The 20,276-nt window shown below is 38.6% G+C and overlaps 1 protein-coding gene across 3 annotated transcripts; it reads right to left on the bottom strand.

Annotated features, from left to right (window-relative positions):
- Positions 1-537: 537 nt before the first annotated feature.
- Positions 538-20,085, bottom strand: cul3b (cullin 3b). Of its 3 annotated transcripts, none has more exons than XM_087795261.1 (16): positions 19,809-20,085; positions 11,783-11,980; positions 10,269-10,382; positions 9,999-10,159; positions 9,198-9,312; positions 8,109-8,337; positions 7,880-8,025; positions 6,697-6,873; positions 6,460-6,630; positions 6,242-6,349; positions 4,721-4,845; positions 3,092-3,188; positions 2,858-2,992; positions 2,607-2,793; positions 1,818-1,963; positions 538-1,746 (listed from the first exon to the last, which is right to left on the bottom strand). In XM_087795261.1, exons 1-16 carry the CDS (start codon positions 19,869-19,871, stop codon positions 1,615-1,617), a joined length of 2,304 nt encoding a protein of 767 aa, XP_087651387.1. In that variant the 5' UTR covers positions 19,872-20,085; the 3' UTR covers positions 538-1,614. The 3 variants fall into 3 exon arrangements, with proteins under 3 accessions (XP_087651387.1, XP_087651386.1, XP_087651385.1); XM_087795260.1 differs by having other exon boundaries at positions 3,086-3,188; XM_087795259.1 differs by having other exon boundaries at positions 2,858-2,989; positions 19,809-19,886.
- Positions 20,086-20,276: the final 191 nt, after the last annotated feature.

Below are 20,276 nucleotides of genomic sequence, written 5' to 3' on the forward strand. Positions count from 1 at the left end.
TTTTTTTCAAAATACTATTTTAATATTCACTTAAATGTTTTTGACAGATAAAAAAAAAATCGGAAAAAATGACCAAAGTCTTAAAATGAACCTCAGTCGTTTTTAGTGACTAGTAATGCATATTTAAAATGGTTTACAAAATAAATGGTTGGTTTCTACGTGATCTTTGACTTCATGAGGGCCACATGACTTCAGTCGAAAGGGCCTTCCGTTAGAATCTAGTAGTCGGCGCTTCCTAATTCAATAGAACGTAAAAAAGAGCTGAGCCAGAGGCGTCAAAATCCCAACCCTACGTCATATGGTTCAAAACACAGGGTCATCAATATAAAATTAAAGGCCCATAATGCATTGCAACACTTTGAATCACAGATTTTCCACTGGTCACCCCAAGAACGATCTAAAAGAAACCCAGCGGTTTAAAAAAAAAAAAAAAAAAAAGAGTGGTAAAGTGTTTAAACACAAAACTAGAAAACATTCTTTAAAAAAGATTAAAGTCAACATGTCGTCGTCTTGAGCAACAAACCACATTTAAAGTCATTTTCATGAAGATAAAATGGGAAAACAAACGTGTTTATTCTACATTTATTATGATGAAAACAAGGCCCTGTACAATCGATCTTTGCAGTGAGTACTGAGAATAATTATTTTACAATTTGTACACATTTGAACATGGTTTGAGACTCCACATGTTCAGAATGCAGATGAGAACGAAATAAAAAAAAGAAGAGGAAAAAAAAGAAAGAAAATCCTGCACATCAAGGAACCTTATTTTTGTTCGGAGGATCATTTCGGCCTTTTTATCGGTTTTTATTTTGCGTGTACTGCCGACCTGAAGTGAATCCCTGTGCGCGCCTGTGTGTGTCGTCGCTCCCCGGCTGATAAAAACATGCTGTGAGTTTATCTCCGGTTACCGTGTGTGTGTGTCGAGAAAAAAAACAAAAAAACGTGGTAATGTTCCAGCGATCTGTGCCGACGGTTGAGACACAAGAACCCAAAAGCCATCGTAACATAAATGAAGCGTCTTTATGCTGCGTTTAGTGTCGGGTCCGGGGGTTTGTTTTGACCTTTTTTTTTTTTTTGTTGTACTAATTAAAATCAGAGAAGAAAAAAAACAAACAGGAATAGTGTCTGTCAACCTGTACAGCCATCATTGTGTCACAAACACAAACACACAGACACCAACACTTAAAACTGGGGGGGGGGGGTCAGGGGTCAGGGGGGGTGGATTCTCCAAACGTTCTCCGGGGGTCTCTGAAGTAGCCGCGCGTCGCTAACAGAGAACACTGGTGTGTTCTTGAGGTTCCGCTTCAGAACAGCATGTCATTGGCAAACAGGCGCAATTCTCTCAAAAGGCCACAAGAAACACAATTTTTTTTGTACAAAACTAGATCCCCTCCCGTCATTTCTCTTAGCAGAAGACATCTAATATTGCTAGAAAAACTTCCCCCACTCTCGATTCTCATCTTTTTTTTTTAACCTTTTACATTTTTATGGAAGAGTTTTCCCAGTGTATCCCAGTATCAACGATGAAAGCACTTCCAAATTCATTCAAACTCATAGCAGTCCACAAAAACAAGGCTCTCGCAGTTTCTCCGATCGTCTACTCTAGTCTCTCTACGCTACATAGGTGTATACTTTGCGGTCCTCTGGCGTTCGCGCCAAATATTCCCTCTCAATGAGTCCTTCAATGCGCTTCTTGATGACTACGGGACTAGGGAGGAATCGTGCTCGCAACTGCTGTGTGACCTGTAGAGAGAGAGAGAAGATAAAGGATCAGAAACGTGTCTTGCTTTGGACTCCAGGATCAGGGAACCGACCTCTGCTACTAGAACGTTGTGCTGCATCTTCTTTCTGGACTTCATGATGCGAACGATGGCGGCTTCGATCTCGTGCTTCCTGTCGTCGTCCACTTTCTGCCGCGTCTCCTTCCTCTCGGGGTCGGACTCGCCCTGTTTAGCAGCCACTAGGGGGCGCAAGAAAATGTGTCAGAAATGGGCATTTAGATTGAGAAGTATTACAGTATGGATTATATGAGAGGCATCTTTTCAAATATTGAAACTTGTTTAAGCGTTTAACTATTACTTTTTATTTTTTTTAAATGTGATTATTTTTTTATTAAAAGGTTACATTTTTTTTAATAATAATACCCGAATTTAAAAATATATATTTTTAATTCAATATTAAAGTGTTGCTATATTATTGCCACCAACAGAGTACAGAGTTGCTTCATCGATCAGTCATGTGATCGTCTGCTCGTCGCACAATTGGCTGAAAGTTTGATCAGGTAGCTCTGTACTCTATTGCTAATGTCTGGTGACACCATTATACCAACATTTTTATGTTGAATTTAAAAGGCTACAAATTAAATACCTTTGAATTTAGAGCATTTATTTTTCAGTTATTGGAACTAGACTATCAAACTATGTGTAAAAAAAATGCATTTATTTTAAACAAAAGTATTAAAACATTAATTCGACCTCTTAATAAACACATTTTTGAATAAGTGAATTTAATGAATACAGTTAAAAGGTTCAATATTTGAAAAGTTAAATCAATATTCTGATGGCACCGATATACTTCGACGTTCTAGATCTTCTTCCACGTACCCGTTTGGATCTTCACGCGATGCAGCTTGGAGGTGAACTGGTCGTTGACCGTGAAGACGTGGCCGTTCTCGATCTCCTTGGACTTGGGCTCCTTGGTCAGGACTCTCTGCGTGGGCTTCCCGCAGGCCAGCGACTGCAGGGCTCGCACCAGCTCCCGCTCGGGGATGTCCGTCTCCTGCTGGATCTCCTGCACCCGCGGGGGAAGCGTCAGAAACCACGAGTACGAACGCGACGGTCTCTCAAGTTCTAACCTCGAAGGTGGACTTCTCCCGGTTGTTGAAGAGCATGAGGATGGTCATCTGGAAGGTGGACACCTGCAGGATGTGCTTCCGGGTGTTGGACCCCGTGACTTGAGCGCCTCCCACGCCGACCTCTGACCCGTCCTCCTGACCACAACAACGTTTTTATCATTCCACCGTCGCGTCTGAGGAGTCGTGGCCACTCGTGCCACTCCAGCGGTTGTTCGGGTTTGGACTCACAATCACCTTTTTAATGGGGCCGTAGAAGGTGGCGTTGAGATCCGCCGAGCCCATGTGGTGCTGCAGCGTCAGCTGTCGCCCGCTGTGCTTGCCCAGGTAGAACCTGACGACACGGATCCACAGGAAACATCAGAGTCGAAACATGTGGAAGTTTCCATTATTTCCAATAATAAAACAATTTTTTCAAAAATAAATCTGTAAATTAATGAAAATAATTAAATGTGATTTATTTCGACTAATTTTTTTTATCTGACGGTTGCTTTGTTAATATACGATCATTTTCGGATTATAATCCGCTACTTTTCTCCCTAAACTTTGAACCCTGCGGACTATACAATGTTGCGACTTATTTATAGATTTTTTTCCCCAGTCTAACGGCCACCGGGGGGCGCTCTCTAGCAGTAAACGCAAAAGTGAAACAGACGTGGGGAAAAGATTATGCGCTGAAGAAGACACTAGTTTGGATTTTGAGCGGTAATTTTGCGCATTACACACACACACACACACACACACACTCTCATCATGGAAAACACTTGGAGAAATGAATATGGTGCAGCTTTTAAGATGAAGGCGATCGATCAGAGAAGGAAATGGAGAAACTGCAAGCTCGGCATCAATGGATCCGTTTCAGGCAGCAGTGAGAAGAACTCTTTACTGTTACTGTCTTTATGGCAGTAAATCTCAAGTCTATTTCAAAAACATGTGTGTGATATTATCCAGAAATAGGCACATTCACAACACACACTCACTCTTCATTCATAAAGTTACTGCAGTTGTTATCAAAGTCCTTTGATGAAAGATTGAATCTTGGAGCCACAACTAGTTGGTTGTAAACACGGAAACCTGCGGCTTATATTCAAGTGCGAAAATGTTTTTTTCTTTTTAAACGGCTGGTGCAGTTGTGTGGGTCAGGAAGGCACTTGCAGGCCACAATATAACACTTGAATTAACAAAATTTCCCACTGTGTTTATTGTTATTATTTATGTCCGTCAGACAGTTATTATTTTTGATGTTATTGTAACCAATATCACTATTTATTATGATAATCCATATGTTTAATATTACAAGTGTTGTTATTTTAATTATTATCGCAAGGATTATTATTACCATTTCTATGTTTGCGACTAACTTATGTTATCGTTATTCATATCACCATTTATTATGACCACAATGTGTATTATTTAGTTATTATAATTATAATCTATGTTTCAGTATCATAGTTATTATTTTATTATTATCATCACTATGTTCATTATTATTATTGTTATTATAACCGTTTTTTTTATTTGTTATTATTGATATTATTATTATTATTATTACAACAATCACCACCTTTAGTATTAAATTATAATTATTTTCACTATGTTTATAAATATTTTAATCCTTTTTAACAATACTATCGCTGTGTTTAATCATCATCATTATTATTATCAATGAACTATGTTTATTACCACTATCACTCTTTATGTTAGTATTGTCAATATCATTAATATTATCACCATCTTTATCAACATGATTTTTGAACACAACAGGGAGGACGAACATCAAGCTGTGCTGCTTGTAAGTAGAAATAAACAAGCTTGAATTACGACTCTATCTACTAGATCTCAATGTAACCAAGAATGAGGACAAACCTTCTAAAGACTTCGAACGCGTGTCGCGGTGATGGCGGGATGTTGCACTTGGGTGTCGCCGATTGTGTGGGCCAGTATCCTGTGGTCAACACCCGCACGGTCAGATCCACGCCGCCGAGAGACACCTGAGACGCACAAAACAAGAGCTCAGGATATGGACTCTATGGTGTGACAAACAGCAGCAGGACTACTTGAGATGACGCTCAGTTATTATTTTAAAAGTTAAAAATTGATAAATATGTGCTTTATTGAGACTCTTGGACGTTAAATCACAGCGAGAGGCTCATGATTCACTGATGCTGCAAATGATTATTTGCTTCGAGGCAACATGAACCTCCGTTCTACGGCCTGCGAAGACAACAGCGGTGCGACGGAGGCAGAATAAATGCGGTGCGACTGCACGACAAGAGCCTGAAATGAGCTCCATGTATTCCCAGCGAGCAGATAGTTGAGGCTGTGATTGTATCAGAGCGACGGCGTTAAATCAGCCGAGCAGCTGTGAACTGATTACAGATATCAGGTTATCAGGTGCACTCATTACTTCATCTTGACATCAGGTGTGTTTTTGTGCGTGTGGACGTTTAGAATGTTCGTGTGTGCGTGCATGTGTGGGACTGCGAGTGTGTTTGCTTAACCGTGTATACAAGTGTGTGTGGAATTGCGTGCAAGTGCGTGTATGCACCTTTGAGGGTGTTTGCGTGTCTCTGAGTGTGTGTATTTGTGCGTCAATGAATCTGAATATTGCACGTGTGCGACTACGTGCCCAAGTGTACAGGTGTGTATGTGCGTATACGTGCATGCGTGTGCGTATATGTACGTGTGTGCCTATAAGTGTACCTGTGTGTGCTTTTTTTGCGTATATTGGTTTGTGTATACGTTTGTTTCTAGTGTGTATACATTTGTTAGTTTATATAAATGTAGGTATACGTGTGTGTATGCGAGTGTGTTTATGTGCGACTTTGCCTATACGTGCATGTGTGTGCGTATATGTACGTGTGTGCCTATACATATGTGTTTGTGCATTTTTGCGTATATTGGTTTGTGTATACGTTTGTGTGTCGAGTGTGTATAAGTACGTTTGTGTGTGTACATTTGTTAGTTTGTATAAATGTAGGTATACGTGTGTATGCGAGTGTGTTTATGTGCGACTTTGCCTATACGCGTGCGTGCGTGCGTGCGCGTGCGTGCGTGCGTATATGTACGTGTGTGTGTGTGTGTGTGTGTGTGTGTGTGCCTATACATATATGTGTTTGTGCTTTTTGGCGTATATTGGTTTGTGTATACGTTTGTGTTTCTAGTGTGTATAAGTACGTTTGTGTGTGTATATGTACATTTGTTAGTTTATATAAATGTATGTATACATGTGTGTGTATGCGAGTGTGTTTATGTGCGACTTTGCCTATATGCATGTGTGTGTGTGTGTGTGTATGTGGGTGTGAGCACGTGTGAGTGTGCATGTATGTGTGTGTATGTGTATGTGTATGTGTGTGTGTGTGTGTGTGTGTGTGTGTGTGTTCTTACCCCGGTGGTTTGTAAATGTTGCCTGAACTCATCCATGGTGGTGTTGGAGATGCTCATATCACGGAACATTCCCTCCAGTTTGGAAGTGAACTGACAGCCGCACTCGGTCTGACGGACGAAGAAAAAACGTTTCGGTTTATAAAAACACGAGCAGCCTGGACGACGGCGGACGAAAAGAAAAAGTCACGTGACCGGATCAAAGCAACAAGAATGTTCACCTTCAGCTTGGAGATCATGTTCTTCTCAGAATCATCCGAAACACTCTTGTTGGTGAGAAGTCTGCGCGCCAGATGCTGCTTGTAGTATCTCTCGAACACGTCCTTCTCCTGCATGAAGCGGAACAGCACCATGGCCTTGTCCAGTATCGACTCCACCTCCTGCTCCGTCAGCTGCGCGCGTGAAGAACGAAAGGATTAATTAACGGCAACACTTTTTTTAAGGAGCGCAAGACTCACCCCTTTCACTCCCTTCTTTAGCTTGTCGTCGATGAAGAGCGAGAGATACTCGGGAGAGCGGGAGTTGAGGTTCAGGAAGTACTCGAAGTCGCCGGCGATGGTTTGTTTGAAGAGCCGGTCGTTGTTGAAAGATTCTTGGAGGAAGCGATCGAAGCGTGACTTCAAGTCTAGCAAACCCTGAGGAGAAGACGAGAGTCGTGAGAAACACTCGCAGACTTATAGGGATTGAAAGGGTTAAAATCTGATATACGTTATTGGCTTTATGAGTCGCAGACCTGAACAAAGGTTAATCCAGGGGCCACATGTGGCCCTCCCACTGTACTTATGTGGCCCTCAGATGGATAATTAGGTGGTTTGGTTTTTAAAAATAAGTTTTTAATTATTATCATCAGAAAACAACAAATGTATCTTTTGTGGCATTTTGGATAAATTCCAAAATAGAATGAATTAAATAAGACAAAATAAAATAGTTTTATTAATATAATTTGTTTATTTTTGCTTTAATGTATAATACACTAAGATTAAATAATAGAATAACTGTAATGCGCCTTCATGATCTGTGCAGCAGACGGGTAGAATATATTTTTATATTTGAAATGAACAGTTACAAAAACTCATATATATATATATATAAATATAACTTGTTAAAGTTAGATGTTTTTTAGAACTTCAATTTAATAGATTAAACACACTTTTAAATCAATTTAATCCTTTAAAGAAAAGTTAATAATAATAATAATCTCTATTTATATAGCGCCTTTCTAATAGAACTATAGAGGAAAAAAATAAATTATTAAGGTATATTCTGTTGAGACTTACTTCTAAATACACATTTAATATAGTGTCTTATTTACCCTAAAAGTTTCAAGTCATTTGACGTCTTCTTACGTTTATAATTATATTAATACACTTTCTTTCTTTTATCTTTTAGCCTGACAGCCCTTCACCAAGTCATAGTACACATGTATTCAACCCTAAGGCCCAAATCCGGTCATTGTATGTAAGGTCTGCTGGATGGTTGGTTTGGCAGAAAGTAGATTACTGTTCATATCAAATATGGGCGTCAACAATCATTCAAAAGATTACCAAAAACATTCCAAAAAAAGTTGAATATCAGTTTGGGACATGACATGACAAAGCTTGTAGGTGGAGCAGAACATCGTCAATGTGAAGGCACTCTTACCTGGATGTAGTCCACTGGGTTCTTCCCCTCTCCCTCTTCTGATACGAGAGCTTTCCCTTGTTCTCGCAGGTACGAACTCATACAGTCGCACATGGTCTTCAGTCCGTTGGGAACTCTACTAAAAAGTTTGTACATACAGGCCAGATCTACGAGCAAACATGGAGACAACGTCAGGGAATCATATTTAAAAGAAAAATCACTATAAAAGAAGCTTGGTCTGATAACTCACCGTCAGTCTTGCCATTTTTCAGCATGTGGACCAGGCCTGAATTCTCCATCTCCACGATGGTCTTCATGTGTTTGGATATGAGTTCCCGCTCCACCACCTTGACGATGGGCTCCTCTGTGGACTTGTCCAGGCAGTGCATCACCCGCTCGATCTCCTCGTTAATTCTGGCTTCAACCTTCTTTATGTACACACTCGCACTGTTCTCTGCGAGGAACTTCTGGCTCTCCATCTGAGTGGAGCGGAGGAAACGTTAGCAGCTGAAAAGATGTTCAACAGGCCGTCGTGGTGAAGCGAGAGCATGACATTCAGGGATTCGATTGAGTTTGATTCTTAATATGAGGCTAATGGGAAGACTTTAATGATGCCAGCCAACTAAAAAAACATTTGTTGATGCACATGAACGCTCGCTTTCTCTCCATTTCCCCTGGATCTCAGGTGCACATCCGGAGCATGAGCCCAGATCTCCTTCCTGCCACGACACTGTTAACAGACACAGTTTCCTCTCCATGTCCCATGGATCCTGCTGCCCTACACCCTTCTCTCTCCATCCCAGTCTGGTTCTGCTCGAAGTTTCTGCCTGTTAAATGGTAGTATCTTTCTCGCCACAGTCGCTCAAGGTGATTGGCTGGGACCGGTTTTACTCATCTCTTATGAAGTGTTATTTAAACTTCACAGGGTGTTGAGATAACCTTATTATTTGTCACTTCAGGTATATCGTTTGTCTTTAACACCACAGATTTGGCAGAATAAAACATTTAATGATTGGCAGCATCCATGATTTCTAAGTCAACAGTGTGAAAACATTTCTCAATGTAAAGAAAGAAAATAAGTTTAAAAACAATTGTATTAAACCTGATAGTTAGCATGTACAATTAGCAGCTAAGCTTGCGCCGCAGCTAGCACAGTTGGCTGCCACCTGGGGAAAAGTAACCAGAGGGCAGACGGTCAGGAATGTGCTGCTGGTTACTTTGGATTTTTTTTTTCCACCCTCATTTTAGGGAAAATAGTGAAGCTAGTTGCAAATTATTTTGTGGAAAGCACACTGTGCCCTTGCTAGTAGAAGTTAGAAAAGTTATTAATTTTGCATACCTGGAAGAATTCTGCAGACATTTCTAAGAAAGGAGCCTCAAAGTCTTCTTCATACACTGATCTGCCTTCTAGGCCGAGAATCATCAGCATTTGACAAGCATTCCTGATGGCGCCCCTGGTGGACAGAGCAAGGCAGAAATATTAGTTACTCTCAGAAAAAACCCAAAACCGACATTCGCAACAGGAAATCTACTAACAGCATCTTTTATAGCAACAACGTAAGTATTGTTAACTAGAATGTATTAGAGGTGATATTGATTCAGTGACACACAGTATATATTTTTGAATTTAATTTTGTATTTTCTTTTACTTAAAATCATATTTAATTGTTAAGCCTAGACATTCAATGATTTGCATTCCAATAACGTGCGTTTAAATAAAATGTCTATTTTATTTATTTTTGTGTTGCAATTAAACTTCCGGCCGCTAGATGGCATCTGAAGGTGGAATGATATCCTGGCAATGACTGAGGACGAGAGGATACAGTCGACTCCATCAGCTTTTAGAGTTGACGTTTTGCAACAAATGAAAGCAGTTAAGACTTCATCAAGAGTCATGTTTTTTGTAAATTTTGTAGCACCAAAGTAAAGTACTCGACAATACTACAAATATATCCTTCTTCCTAAAGTATCGTAAATTATGGGATTGTTGTCCCCGTTTCATGATACATATAGTATCACCATATTCTAGCCGATACACACCCCTAGTATGTATCATTTATTTTGACCCTGACAGTTTCAAGTGACTATATAATAAATGTCCCAAATATTATTTAATATCAATCCAATCATTTGAAAGTACCTGTCCACGACCTCCCCTTTCCGTTCTCGTGCAATCATATCCAGTAGTGTTTGTCGGAGGTGGTCTCTGATACAACCGTATCGAACTACTTGATCTCTAAAGATGATGAGCCCCAAATTGTACACATTCTCCACGTTATTTTGCTGCACGTACACACGGTCCTGGAATAGACAACAAACATAGTCAAAAATGAAACAGTCATCATCGATATGATAAATAAATGAAGGCAGAGTTGATGTTTCGGTAAAATACAGATTGACTGATGCTCACCATGTACATCAGGATGTCTCTGATCATTACCATCGCCGTTTGATGGTCATTCCAGGCCTGATTTAACGTTTGTAGGAAGTTGTTGTTTAAAGAATTTAGAACGTCTTCTCGTACCTGCGGGCAGTGAAAAGGCACAAATCTTCAGTTTAACTTCAGTGTAAATGACCACAGTAATAACACCTAATCCTCGCAATTCTCTTTAGGACACCTTCTTCTCTTTAGTGGTTTCATAAAAAAGTCGACCCCCACTGCAGTGTGACTCAGCAGATATATTGCTCCAATAGGACAGACCTGTTTTTGGGCAATCCAGTGGAATATAATCATCTCTAGCATGACAACCTAAACACATCTGTATTATTTTAGCATCAATAGTTGTTTATATTACAGTGAGATGTTTAATGTATGTTATTAATGATTCATTTCTAAATTAAGGACACATGAAACACTCAAACTAAATACAAAATCATATATAAACATATGTGATGTACAGGGATGAGAGGTTTTCACAAAGAATATTTTAGTTTTGTTCACCATCCATCAGATCTCACCGGTTCATTCATAACACAATCTGAAAATCTAACTGTCCAATATTAAGTGTTAAATACGCCAAGTTAGTTTAGCATGATGGAGATACATTCACACGTACGTACAGCTTATTTAACAAGCTGGTCTTTAACCCACAAGTGGTCAGACTGATGTGGTGTTTCTGGCTGCTGTCCACTTCACACGGATGTCGATGCAACACAGCTCTGCTTTAGTGGACCTGTCTGTCCCCTTCACTTCTACATATTACACTGACCGCCGAGGCGTAATAATGCAGCGATATTTCTGCCCTCAGTGGCTGTGAAAAGAGATTGACTGCACTCTAAATGATTTTGTTGGGGGAGGTGAAGTTCATCCACAAAAAAAACACTGAAGTCCCATCCTATTCGTTTAAAGTCGTTCAAAAACAAGCTCGACATTCTTCAGAAATAAATGCAAGTTTGCTGAAATTCATAGCTCACGTCTGGCGACTGGTATTTGAAGCAAAAAGATGCGGATCTTAACTCAAAACCATCCCTCCTATAAGAACTCTCAAGTGCAGAAAGAAGAAGCATTAATATAATATTACCCATGGTTCCTCAACATTGTCATAGATGACAGGTTTTTAATAAACCTTCTACGCTCTATTTGTACTCAAATCATGTCAAGTCATGAAGTGAAGCTTGCACGCCTTCTGGCAAATGATCACTTAAATGTGGAAAAGATAAAAGCATATAGTGCTTTTCACTTAGAGGTTTTTTCAGAAGAAGATTCTATCCAAGACATTTCTCAGCTCTTACATTACTTTAAAAAAACTGATGCAAATAGTTCTGATGAGGGATTATTAGGATTTGAATATAATTCAGATAAATGCAAAACTTTTTTAGATATCTCTTAAGTTAGTCTTTTGAAACATTTGTTCCCCAACATATCATAAGAGTAACTTTACGCAGATTAATCCTTAATAAATTAGAAATACAACCGAGGCTTACTTTGTTTATAAGATGTTCTGTGACGACCTCCCGCAGGCCTGTGTATAGCTTTTCTCCATGTTTGTGGAGCACCATTGTGTAGGCATTTCTGTACAGCTCCTCGAAGCTCAGGCCACTGTTGTTCTTCCTCTGAATCTCCTGAATGGCATTCTTCAAAAGATCCCAGATGTTGTTGACGTATTTCTCATCCATCGTCATCTGAAAGTTTGACAAAAGGCATTGTTAGACGCCAACAATAATAGCAAGTAATAAAAAAGAAATTCTGCTAGACACAAGAATGAAATCAAAATCTTCAGGGATCAACACCATGGAACACAAAACTAGAGGTGTAAAAAAAAGGCTGGACTGCGATCAACCAGTTGACCACAAGGTAGTACAGGTATATCGATAAAAACAATAAACAAAACCGTTTTTTTAGCGTAAACTTCAGCATTTCAAGTATTCTGTTGATGAAGTATTTTAAGTGATTTGCCATTTGATGTACTGATAACACCGCCTACCTCACCTCAAGTTAGAATAGAATCTAGCCCGAAAGGAAAACAAAATGCATGGTTTGGTGATTTAAAAAAAATCCTAAACAACTATGGTGCTGTATATTAAATTGTGGAAATTGCATCCACTCTAGACAATTTGAATACTTCTTGTTTGGTAGTCTTGTTTTATTTGAAAAAAAGGTTTATTCATTTTTATATATATATAATATGTCCTCAATAATGTCTTCAAATGGCCAATACACCTAGTCTAATTGGTAGATTTATAAAAAAAGAGAAGTTTCTTTTGCAAACGCAACATTACTATTATTAACAGAGTAGATGGTTGAAGTTCTGTCAATGGAACTGAAATAAATGAGGCTCATTCTGTAGAAATGATAGGCTCAGTGTCAAGGAAAGATGTATTTCTACAGAGAATAATCCCTGCGAGATTTATAAATTATCCATCGATCCATCAATCTACTGTATCAAACTATCAACCTTATCAAACGCACCCTCAGACCACAATCATAGTTGTATAACAACTTGGAACTAGATGGTCAGATTCAAAGCACTGTGTGTTTGTTGCATGACTTCACTTATATTCGCACACGTCACAGGTCTTGAGAGGTAAATACATTAATAGTTACAGTTACACATAGCATTTGTAAGAGTAAGGAACACAGATTATAATTAAAAACTTAGCAGGATTTCTAAGGAGCTGTTTATGTGTTACTTGTGTAAATATGGGCTAATCTGGGTTTTAGAATCTCATACACAATTGTGGGTAGAGGAGGAATGCAGAAGGATCTCTTAAAGGAGTGTTGCCAGATCCAGCGAAGAGAATTAACATTTAACCTGTCCAGAACAAATATCAAAGCCAATACAACGACCAACGAGTTAATACCTTCATATCAATACGATTAAAAGAAGTCCAAGAAACATTACTAACCTGACAACATCGCTTCGAATACATATACATGTTGGCTACTACTGTCGCAGTTGCAGGATATTCTGATCAACATTAACAATTTTCTTAAATGTTGAGGAAAAAAATGAATCTTCTAAATATCAATAAAAACTATTTCAAATACGCCATTTAAAATTCCAACGGCTTAAGCATGTTACAGCAATTTATGGTGGCGTTTTCACCAATATAAAAAAAAAAAAAGAGTGGCAGTAACAAAACAAAAATAAAAACCCTTGTCTAGTGGATTTTGTCAGGTCACTAACACGCTTTTCCACTACACATTTCCAGGCGTACTAGCCTGGCCACAAGCTAGTTGTGTTGTGTTACCACTAACTGTACCTCCTGGAAGTGGGCCCGGCCCTCATACGGTACCGCCACGTAAAAAAAGCGCTTACGTCACAAAGACAAACGACAACAACAGAGGACGAGCTAGTCGGTCTGTGGCTTTGTGTCACGGATCAAATGAGAGAGGAACGCATAAATATGCAAGGAGTACACAGGCGTTTTGAAAAGCATACATCACTATCAAGAGGACTACAAGAGCCATCAAGCTGCCAAGCGAGTATGTATAAGGTACAGATGCAAATTATAGATTCATTCATTATGTTATCGATCGATTAACGATTAATTGATAAGCAGCAATTTGTCTGAATAGGTTCCATCTACTGTATACGTAACATAAATGCTATATTATAAGTTATGATAAACAAAAAGGAAAATCATATTACATTAGGGCTGAATGATTATTGAAAATAATATAAATCAGATTATTTTCCTAAATATTGCGATTATATATGAGATTTCTTTTTCAATATTCGCTTTTTTTATGCATTTTTTCCTACAATACAATAAATAATTCACTTCACAGTAAAATGTATTTCTTTGTGGTTGTTAAGATAAAGTTATTAAGCCATTTTTAAGATAAAGGCAAAATAATCATACATTCAAATAAAGGGAGAAGGTTCATTTAGCTAATTTAACTACAGTTGTAAACAAACATAATATATTCACTGAAAATGCTTTAAAAAAAAGCGCTAAAAACTGGCTAAAAAGTGTTATGTAAACATTTATATTTATTAGTCAATAATAAACCCATTCTGCATTTTCTCACGGCACATTTTTGCAATTTTCTCTTGTTACTCCATCATATTTAAGTGCATCTCCTGTCATACACATTAATATATTGTTATTAACACAATTTGAATCGTGTGATTGTACAAGGTAACAAACTTTGAATTAACACACACACTGCAGCAGCATGCACACACACAGAACTCTGCGCTTTCAGCCTCTATTCAACCAGTATTACATAAACTCGCTATTTGTTGGATTGAGGCAGATTCCAATGATGAAGTCAACATTAACACTTTGTCGTGATGCTTCTATAGATGCTCGTGACAGTGTTGTTGTTCCTGCGCGTCAAGTACGTCCAGCGCCAAGTGTGCCTTCATGTATTGAATTACGGGTTCAAATTTCAAAACGCAATTAATTCATTTTAATAGAGTAATGTCTTATCGACAATAGATAAGCTAACAGTAGCTAATGTTCCGTGTTCAATGTTGTCATGGCTGTTATTGCTAAGAACGTAGGTATTGAAACATGTTGCCTTTGTGTTTACATGGTTCTAATGTCGCAACGTTTTCGCCGTAATCCGTCGGTCTGGCAACCGATCCTTACCCTGGTCTGTGTGTCCAGAATGTCTTCGGTAGCACCAGAGGACCAGAGAACCAGGATGCAGCAATTCAGGAGCGAGGACGTTAAACAGTTAAGAACAAGAGAAGGAACTAGATTTTATCCGTTTATTTCATCTTCTAAACACTTGAAAGAAACTTCTTTAGCACTGGACTCACAGACTCAGACCTCACCGAGTGAGAGCCTGAACTTGTGAGCCCCGATTCATGATGTTAGATGTTTCTTGGAACTCCGGGGATGACCTTGGATCACACGGGCAAAGACGCATGCCAGGTGCTTGCCAATGCAGAGCCTTATCACGGAGATGTGACCATGAATGAGACTAAACAAAAGTGTGCGTTGGAGTCTCACTACTGCACAAGAGGGTGTTCGAAGCGCTTGCTAGGCTTGGTCATTTTCCCAAACCCTTTCAGTAATACTGCGGCGTGGAAGATGGCTACTACTCAGAGTACCAAAGTGTCTTTTTGGAAAATAAACTTACTTTATGCAGTGCTGACTTATGTCTTACTTCAATACTTACCATAAAAATATAAATGCGGTGCTAAATAATTAAAAATGGAACATCCACATCCAAGTGTGACAACAGATGCAACAGTGCAAAAGTACTGAAGGAGTACAAACACAACATAAGTCCACACACTATTCAAAATGGCGACTCACAACAGCATGATAAACACTAGTGCGAGCTACACACAACTGGGTACTTTCAAGCAGATCATAGAGTTAGCCATGATGCTAACTAGCTAACCTATTGTTAGCTAGTTATCGTGTCTACCCACGAGAGACAATATCACTTGGAAATTAGCCGGGTCTCATATTTTGTCGAGCAAAAATAATGTTAGAAATGCCATTAAGCCTATGTATTAGAAGACACACCATTGCGTCCAACAAAACCGGATGTGTTTCTTGTGTTAAGACTTTTCAGCAACGTTACTCTCTGACCAATTAACAAAGTTGTTCAGCATCACATTTAGTATCAGTTCAACTGGCTTAAAATCACAGCGGATCAGGTACTAAAAAAGTACATGCTTTGAAGTTACCGTGCTAGGGGAAACTCTAAATTCTCTGTAGAGTTGAGGCGAGTTGAGCTAAAGCGAGCTAATGGAAAGGCACTATTTCGACCGCTTCCTTTTGGGCAAAGGGTGGGGAGCTTTCAAAGCAGGACCACCAGACTGAGGAACAACTTTTTTTCATACAGCTCTCAAACTGATGAACAGTGATCCTGCTTTGCAGACACATTATTCGACTGTATCGTATAGTCATCTTCAAGAGGGAAGTTTAAAAGTAACTTTATTTGCACTTTTATGGATCATTATTGTTTATACCATTTTCCATGTCGTCACTCAAACTATTTTTGCTCCTTCGCGAGTGAGTAAAATAACAATGACACAATAAGAAGATGATAATAATGATAATAAAACAGTCGCGTGCAGGTGAAGTAGGAAATATTGTGAAGCATTTACACTGGTGATGCATTTCTCTAAATTGAGAGCATCCACAATCTTTAGTTAACATCATAAACAGTTATTTTCACATGTTCTAAGCCACGTCTCTTCAGCTAAAATTTGAGGTAATTGGGTTAAAAAGTTTACTATGCATCTGTATTATCTTCATTTTCTCAAAATGATGGTAAACATGAACACTTTATTTAGATAAATACTTTTGTAGTTTGATATGTAGTCATTTGTGCATTTGATTCAACGCAAGACCAGTGTTAACTCACCATAGGACTGATATTTGATCGGTATCTGGACCATAAAACTGGATTTAGTGCATCCCTAGTCATGATACTTAGAAGTCTGAGACAATGCAAGTCACCAGCTTTTAATGTTGTTGTCAATGTGAATGATCTTCTGATATAATCTCGGCTATAAACTCCACTTTAATATCACGGTGAAGTTATTAAAACCTCCTATGTATACTGCAAGTGTTAGTTAAGCTTTTACACATATCTAGGCTAGTGGTGCTCAGACCGATGTCAAAACTATGTGATCGGCGTTTGCCCGTCAACCCCTTTTATCTCCAATCACAAAAATTGATCACAAGTGGCTCATATTTTGCATCCCGGAGAGTTTCTGCTGTGTGCAAGTTTTATACTGTGCGTGAGAGTGATTAAATGTTTGCGTTCTACAACACAAAATACCTAAAGAAAGAAGCTTGCTTAAAAGTCTTCAACACAACAGATATGATGAGTGTTCGAGGCTCACAGCAGAGAACGAGACAGCTGGAGCAGCAACAGTGAGACGCAGCCCACACTCTGCAACACTCGCATGTATGAGGTTAACAGCCAGAAGGCGAAGCAAATAATCCGAAGAATAATTGAATTCATTGGAAAAGATGACCATCCTTTCTCAGTGGTTAAAGACACCGGGTGTAGCCGACTGCTCCCTCACTTGGAGCTCAGCTATGTGCTACCGGGCCTTAAATGTTTGACGAACACAGGAATAGACTCGTGTCTGAAAAAGCGAAGATACTTCTATTAAATATAAATCTACCTGCAATACTCGTCAACAAATCAGTTTTTCACTTTCAAGATCTTCAAGACCATAATTGATGTTTAAAGCAGAAAATGGGATATTATTTTATGTATAAATTATAAAAAAGGTAAACACTTAGTTGAACTATCTTTTTTTTAACGCACCAAGCAATACTCTGGTATTTTTAATGCATTAACTCATACTTTATTTGAATGGAACCTGCATTTGACTGTATCCTTTATTTTGATAATTATTGACAAAGCTGAGAGATATAGCCTTAATATTTTAAATCTGTTAAATATTCTGTTAATAACAGCAGGTAAATGTAAGTGTTATCAAGTTGTCCTCTTGACTTAATAGTTGTGTGTAGTTGCTTCTTAAAGAGAAATGACACAAAACAAGTAAAACTCTCAGGTCATGATGCCAGTGGCACACATCGTGGCTGAATTGAAAAAATGTACAGCCAGTCTATGTGATCAGTATTGATCGGAGCATTCCTAATCTAGGCATGTTTGGTGGATATTCTAGTTGAGAAGATGTTCATTTCATTTGCCGTTATATTCCGTATCTGCCAATGACACGACAGATTACAGCCGTTTGCCAAATAACACTGATAAAATGAAGAATGTACTCTGAGTTATTGTGATTTAACTATTGTTGTTATCAGCATTATTTATGTAATAGTCCTCTACATGTCTATCACATCATAAGATCGGAAATGGTGAGAGCGGAATCTAACAATATTTTGCATCACTTAAAAAAAACAACACTTTACTCCACAAAATGTGTCGTCATCACCCGACTAGTTTTGAAGACGTAGTCGTATGTTCTGCTTCAGAGTGAATCTCTATAATCTTCATCAGCTTTTGTTTCATTATCCTGAACTTATACTAAGCGAGAAATCTTAGATTTATGCTTATTTCTCTGTATCTTTAAAATGGAAGTCAATGAATGCCTTGAACTTCCTCTGGTGACGTTACACATTTTTCTGTCAAAACAGAGGGGGGTGGCAGATGAAAAATTAAATCTAACTACATTTCGAACATAACCTATATTTTAATAACAACTCCCCCAAAACCATACATACATGGATGTTTTTTTTAACCAATAAATGATCCAGAAACTTGCAAAAAAATGACTTCACTTTGCACCTAAATTCTTAAAGTTTAAAGACTGCAAATTATGAACTTGTGTCATATTTCGAGGCACCCTTGTGTATGATTATATGTCCATCTAACTAAATATAAGTTTACAATGTGTGATAATAGATGATCTACAAAGTTTACAACTTTAATAAAATATCTTTCGGTTGTCAGCCGAAAAAAAGAAAAATAAATGATTTTTAAAGCATTCCGTGACTTGAGTAGCTTCAGTTTTACTAGTTAGACAACATTATTAGATCCTTCATGAGTGCACTAAACACACAAAAAAGGTTACACACTATATGTCGCACTCAAGATCTGGAAACCTTGATCAGTAAACATATTGTAACTGATATATACAGATGCCATTTATAGGTTAAATACTCACTACGGTACACTTGGTAAAACCTATTAAGGTACATTAAGGGTATATTTATAAGGAATTCTTAAATGTCCAACTGAAAGCAGGCAAGTATCAACACATACTGTACAGGTGAAGGTACTCTTAAGAGCAACACACACGTGTGATACACGTCTTTTTCAAATGCCGTTGACAGTTAAACGTCGATAAGGCCACAGTGACACGAGTAGTACTCTCCACATCTTTTTTATCACATACACAAGCTACATATGTAAAATGAGGTCAGATGACAAACTGGGCCTTAAAACAATTCTCCAACAACGTCAGAGGCTGATCAAATAAGAGGATTCATTGATAGTAATAACGATAAAGACTCCTTCACGAGTTTATTTTCTAAAAACATAAGCAAACGTGACTCCACTATTTATAAAATTGACAGTAATCGTATACGCACAACTGGTTAGCTGCCACCATCTAGTATATGTAAAAAACGCCGCTGTTTCTCTCCAGATATAGTTTATTAAACGACATGACTTTCTAAAATAAAGTCTAACATTGACGCCTTGTGTATAAAAACATGAATAGATTTTAACTACGAGGCCAAAAATGAGTCAAAACAACAAGTGTCAGACTTAAGCTAACATTAGCTAATGTCGACGATCTAGAATGTTTCAAACTAAAAAACAACTATAAAAATGGCTTTTCTGTAACAAACCCGGGTTGAGTAGAAACAAGAGTATTTGTCAGACGAGCTCATGAACGTGGCGGTTGTGTTGTGTTTCACCTCGAATGGGATAAAAAACAATATCAGCTTCTCAGCTGTTTTAGCCGGTTAGCATGTAGCTAGCAGCTCAGACCGCGGATTCGAGTGAGTCCAGGCCGTCACACGGAGCGGCAGCGGCGGCGACACTTACAGGAAAGGCCCGTATCCTCATCTTGGTGTCCTTCTTGGTACCGCCTTTGCTGAGATTGGACATGGCTGCCTCGTCCGTTGGGCTCCGTATTCACATGAAAGTGTCCTCCGGGGTGGGACCACTGGTTCCTGGTACAACCGACGAGCCTTCACCCGACCAGGTATCGCCGAGTCCCGGTACCGCGAGAGGATTGTTGACAGATAAACAACAAATTGACTAGTTATTCATTCAACAATGGCGGATACCTGCACTTCTCACTGCGCAGAGATCGCGCACTGCAAGCCTCGCGAGAGTTCAGTCATAAGTAAACAGTCATTGCTCGTTTGAAATAAAATATTGAACAGTCATATGAGAGACGGTTCTACTTATTGATAAATATTATGAGACTTACTCTTTATGTGCAATTTAAAGACATGTATTTATGTATGTATGAGTCTTCAAGGGTTTTTTTTTTCTTAAAAAATTAAT

The sequence above is a fragment of the Callionymus lyra genome, chromosome 7 (assembly GCF_982586985.1).
Source record: "Callionymus lyra chromosome 7, fCalLyr1.hap1.1, whole genome shotgun sequence".
NCBI lineage: Eukaryota > Metazoa > Chordata > Actinopteri > Syngnathiformes > Callionymidae > Callionymus > Callionymus lyra.

Excerpts from the sequence above, each read along its gene's own strand:
- cul3b (XM_087795260.1), bottom strand. The coding sequence starts at position 19,871 with ATGTCCAATCTCAGCAAAGGCGGTACCAAGAAGGACACCAAGATGAGG. Across the intron at positions 10,383-11,782 it reads CAGAACATCTTATAAACAAA|GTACGAGAAGACGTTCTAAA; the intron begins GTAAGCCTCGGT and ends CACTGCCCGCAG. Across the intron at positions 6,631-6,696 it reads TAAAGAAGGGAGTGAAAGGG|CTGACGGAGCAGGAGGTGGA; the intron begins GTGAGTCTTGCG and ends TCACGCGCGCAG.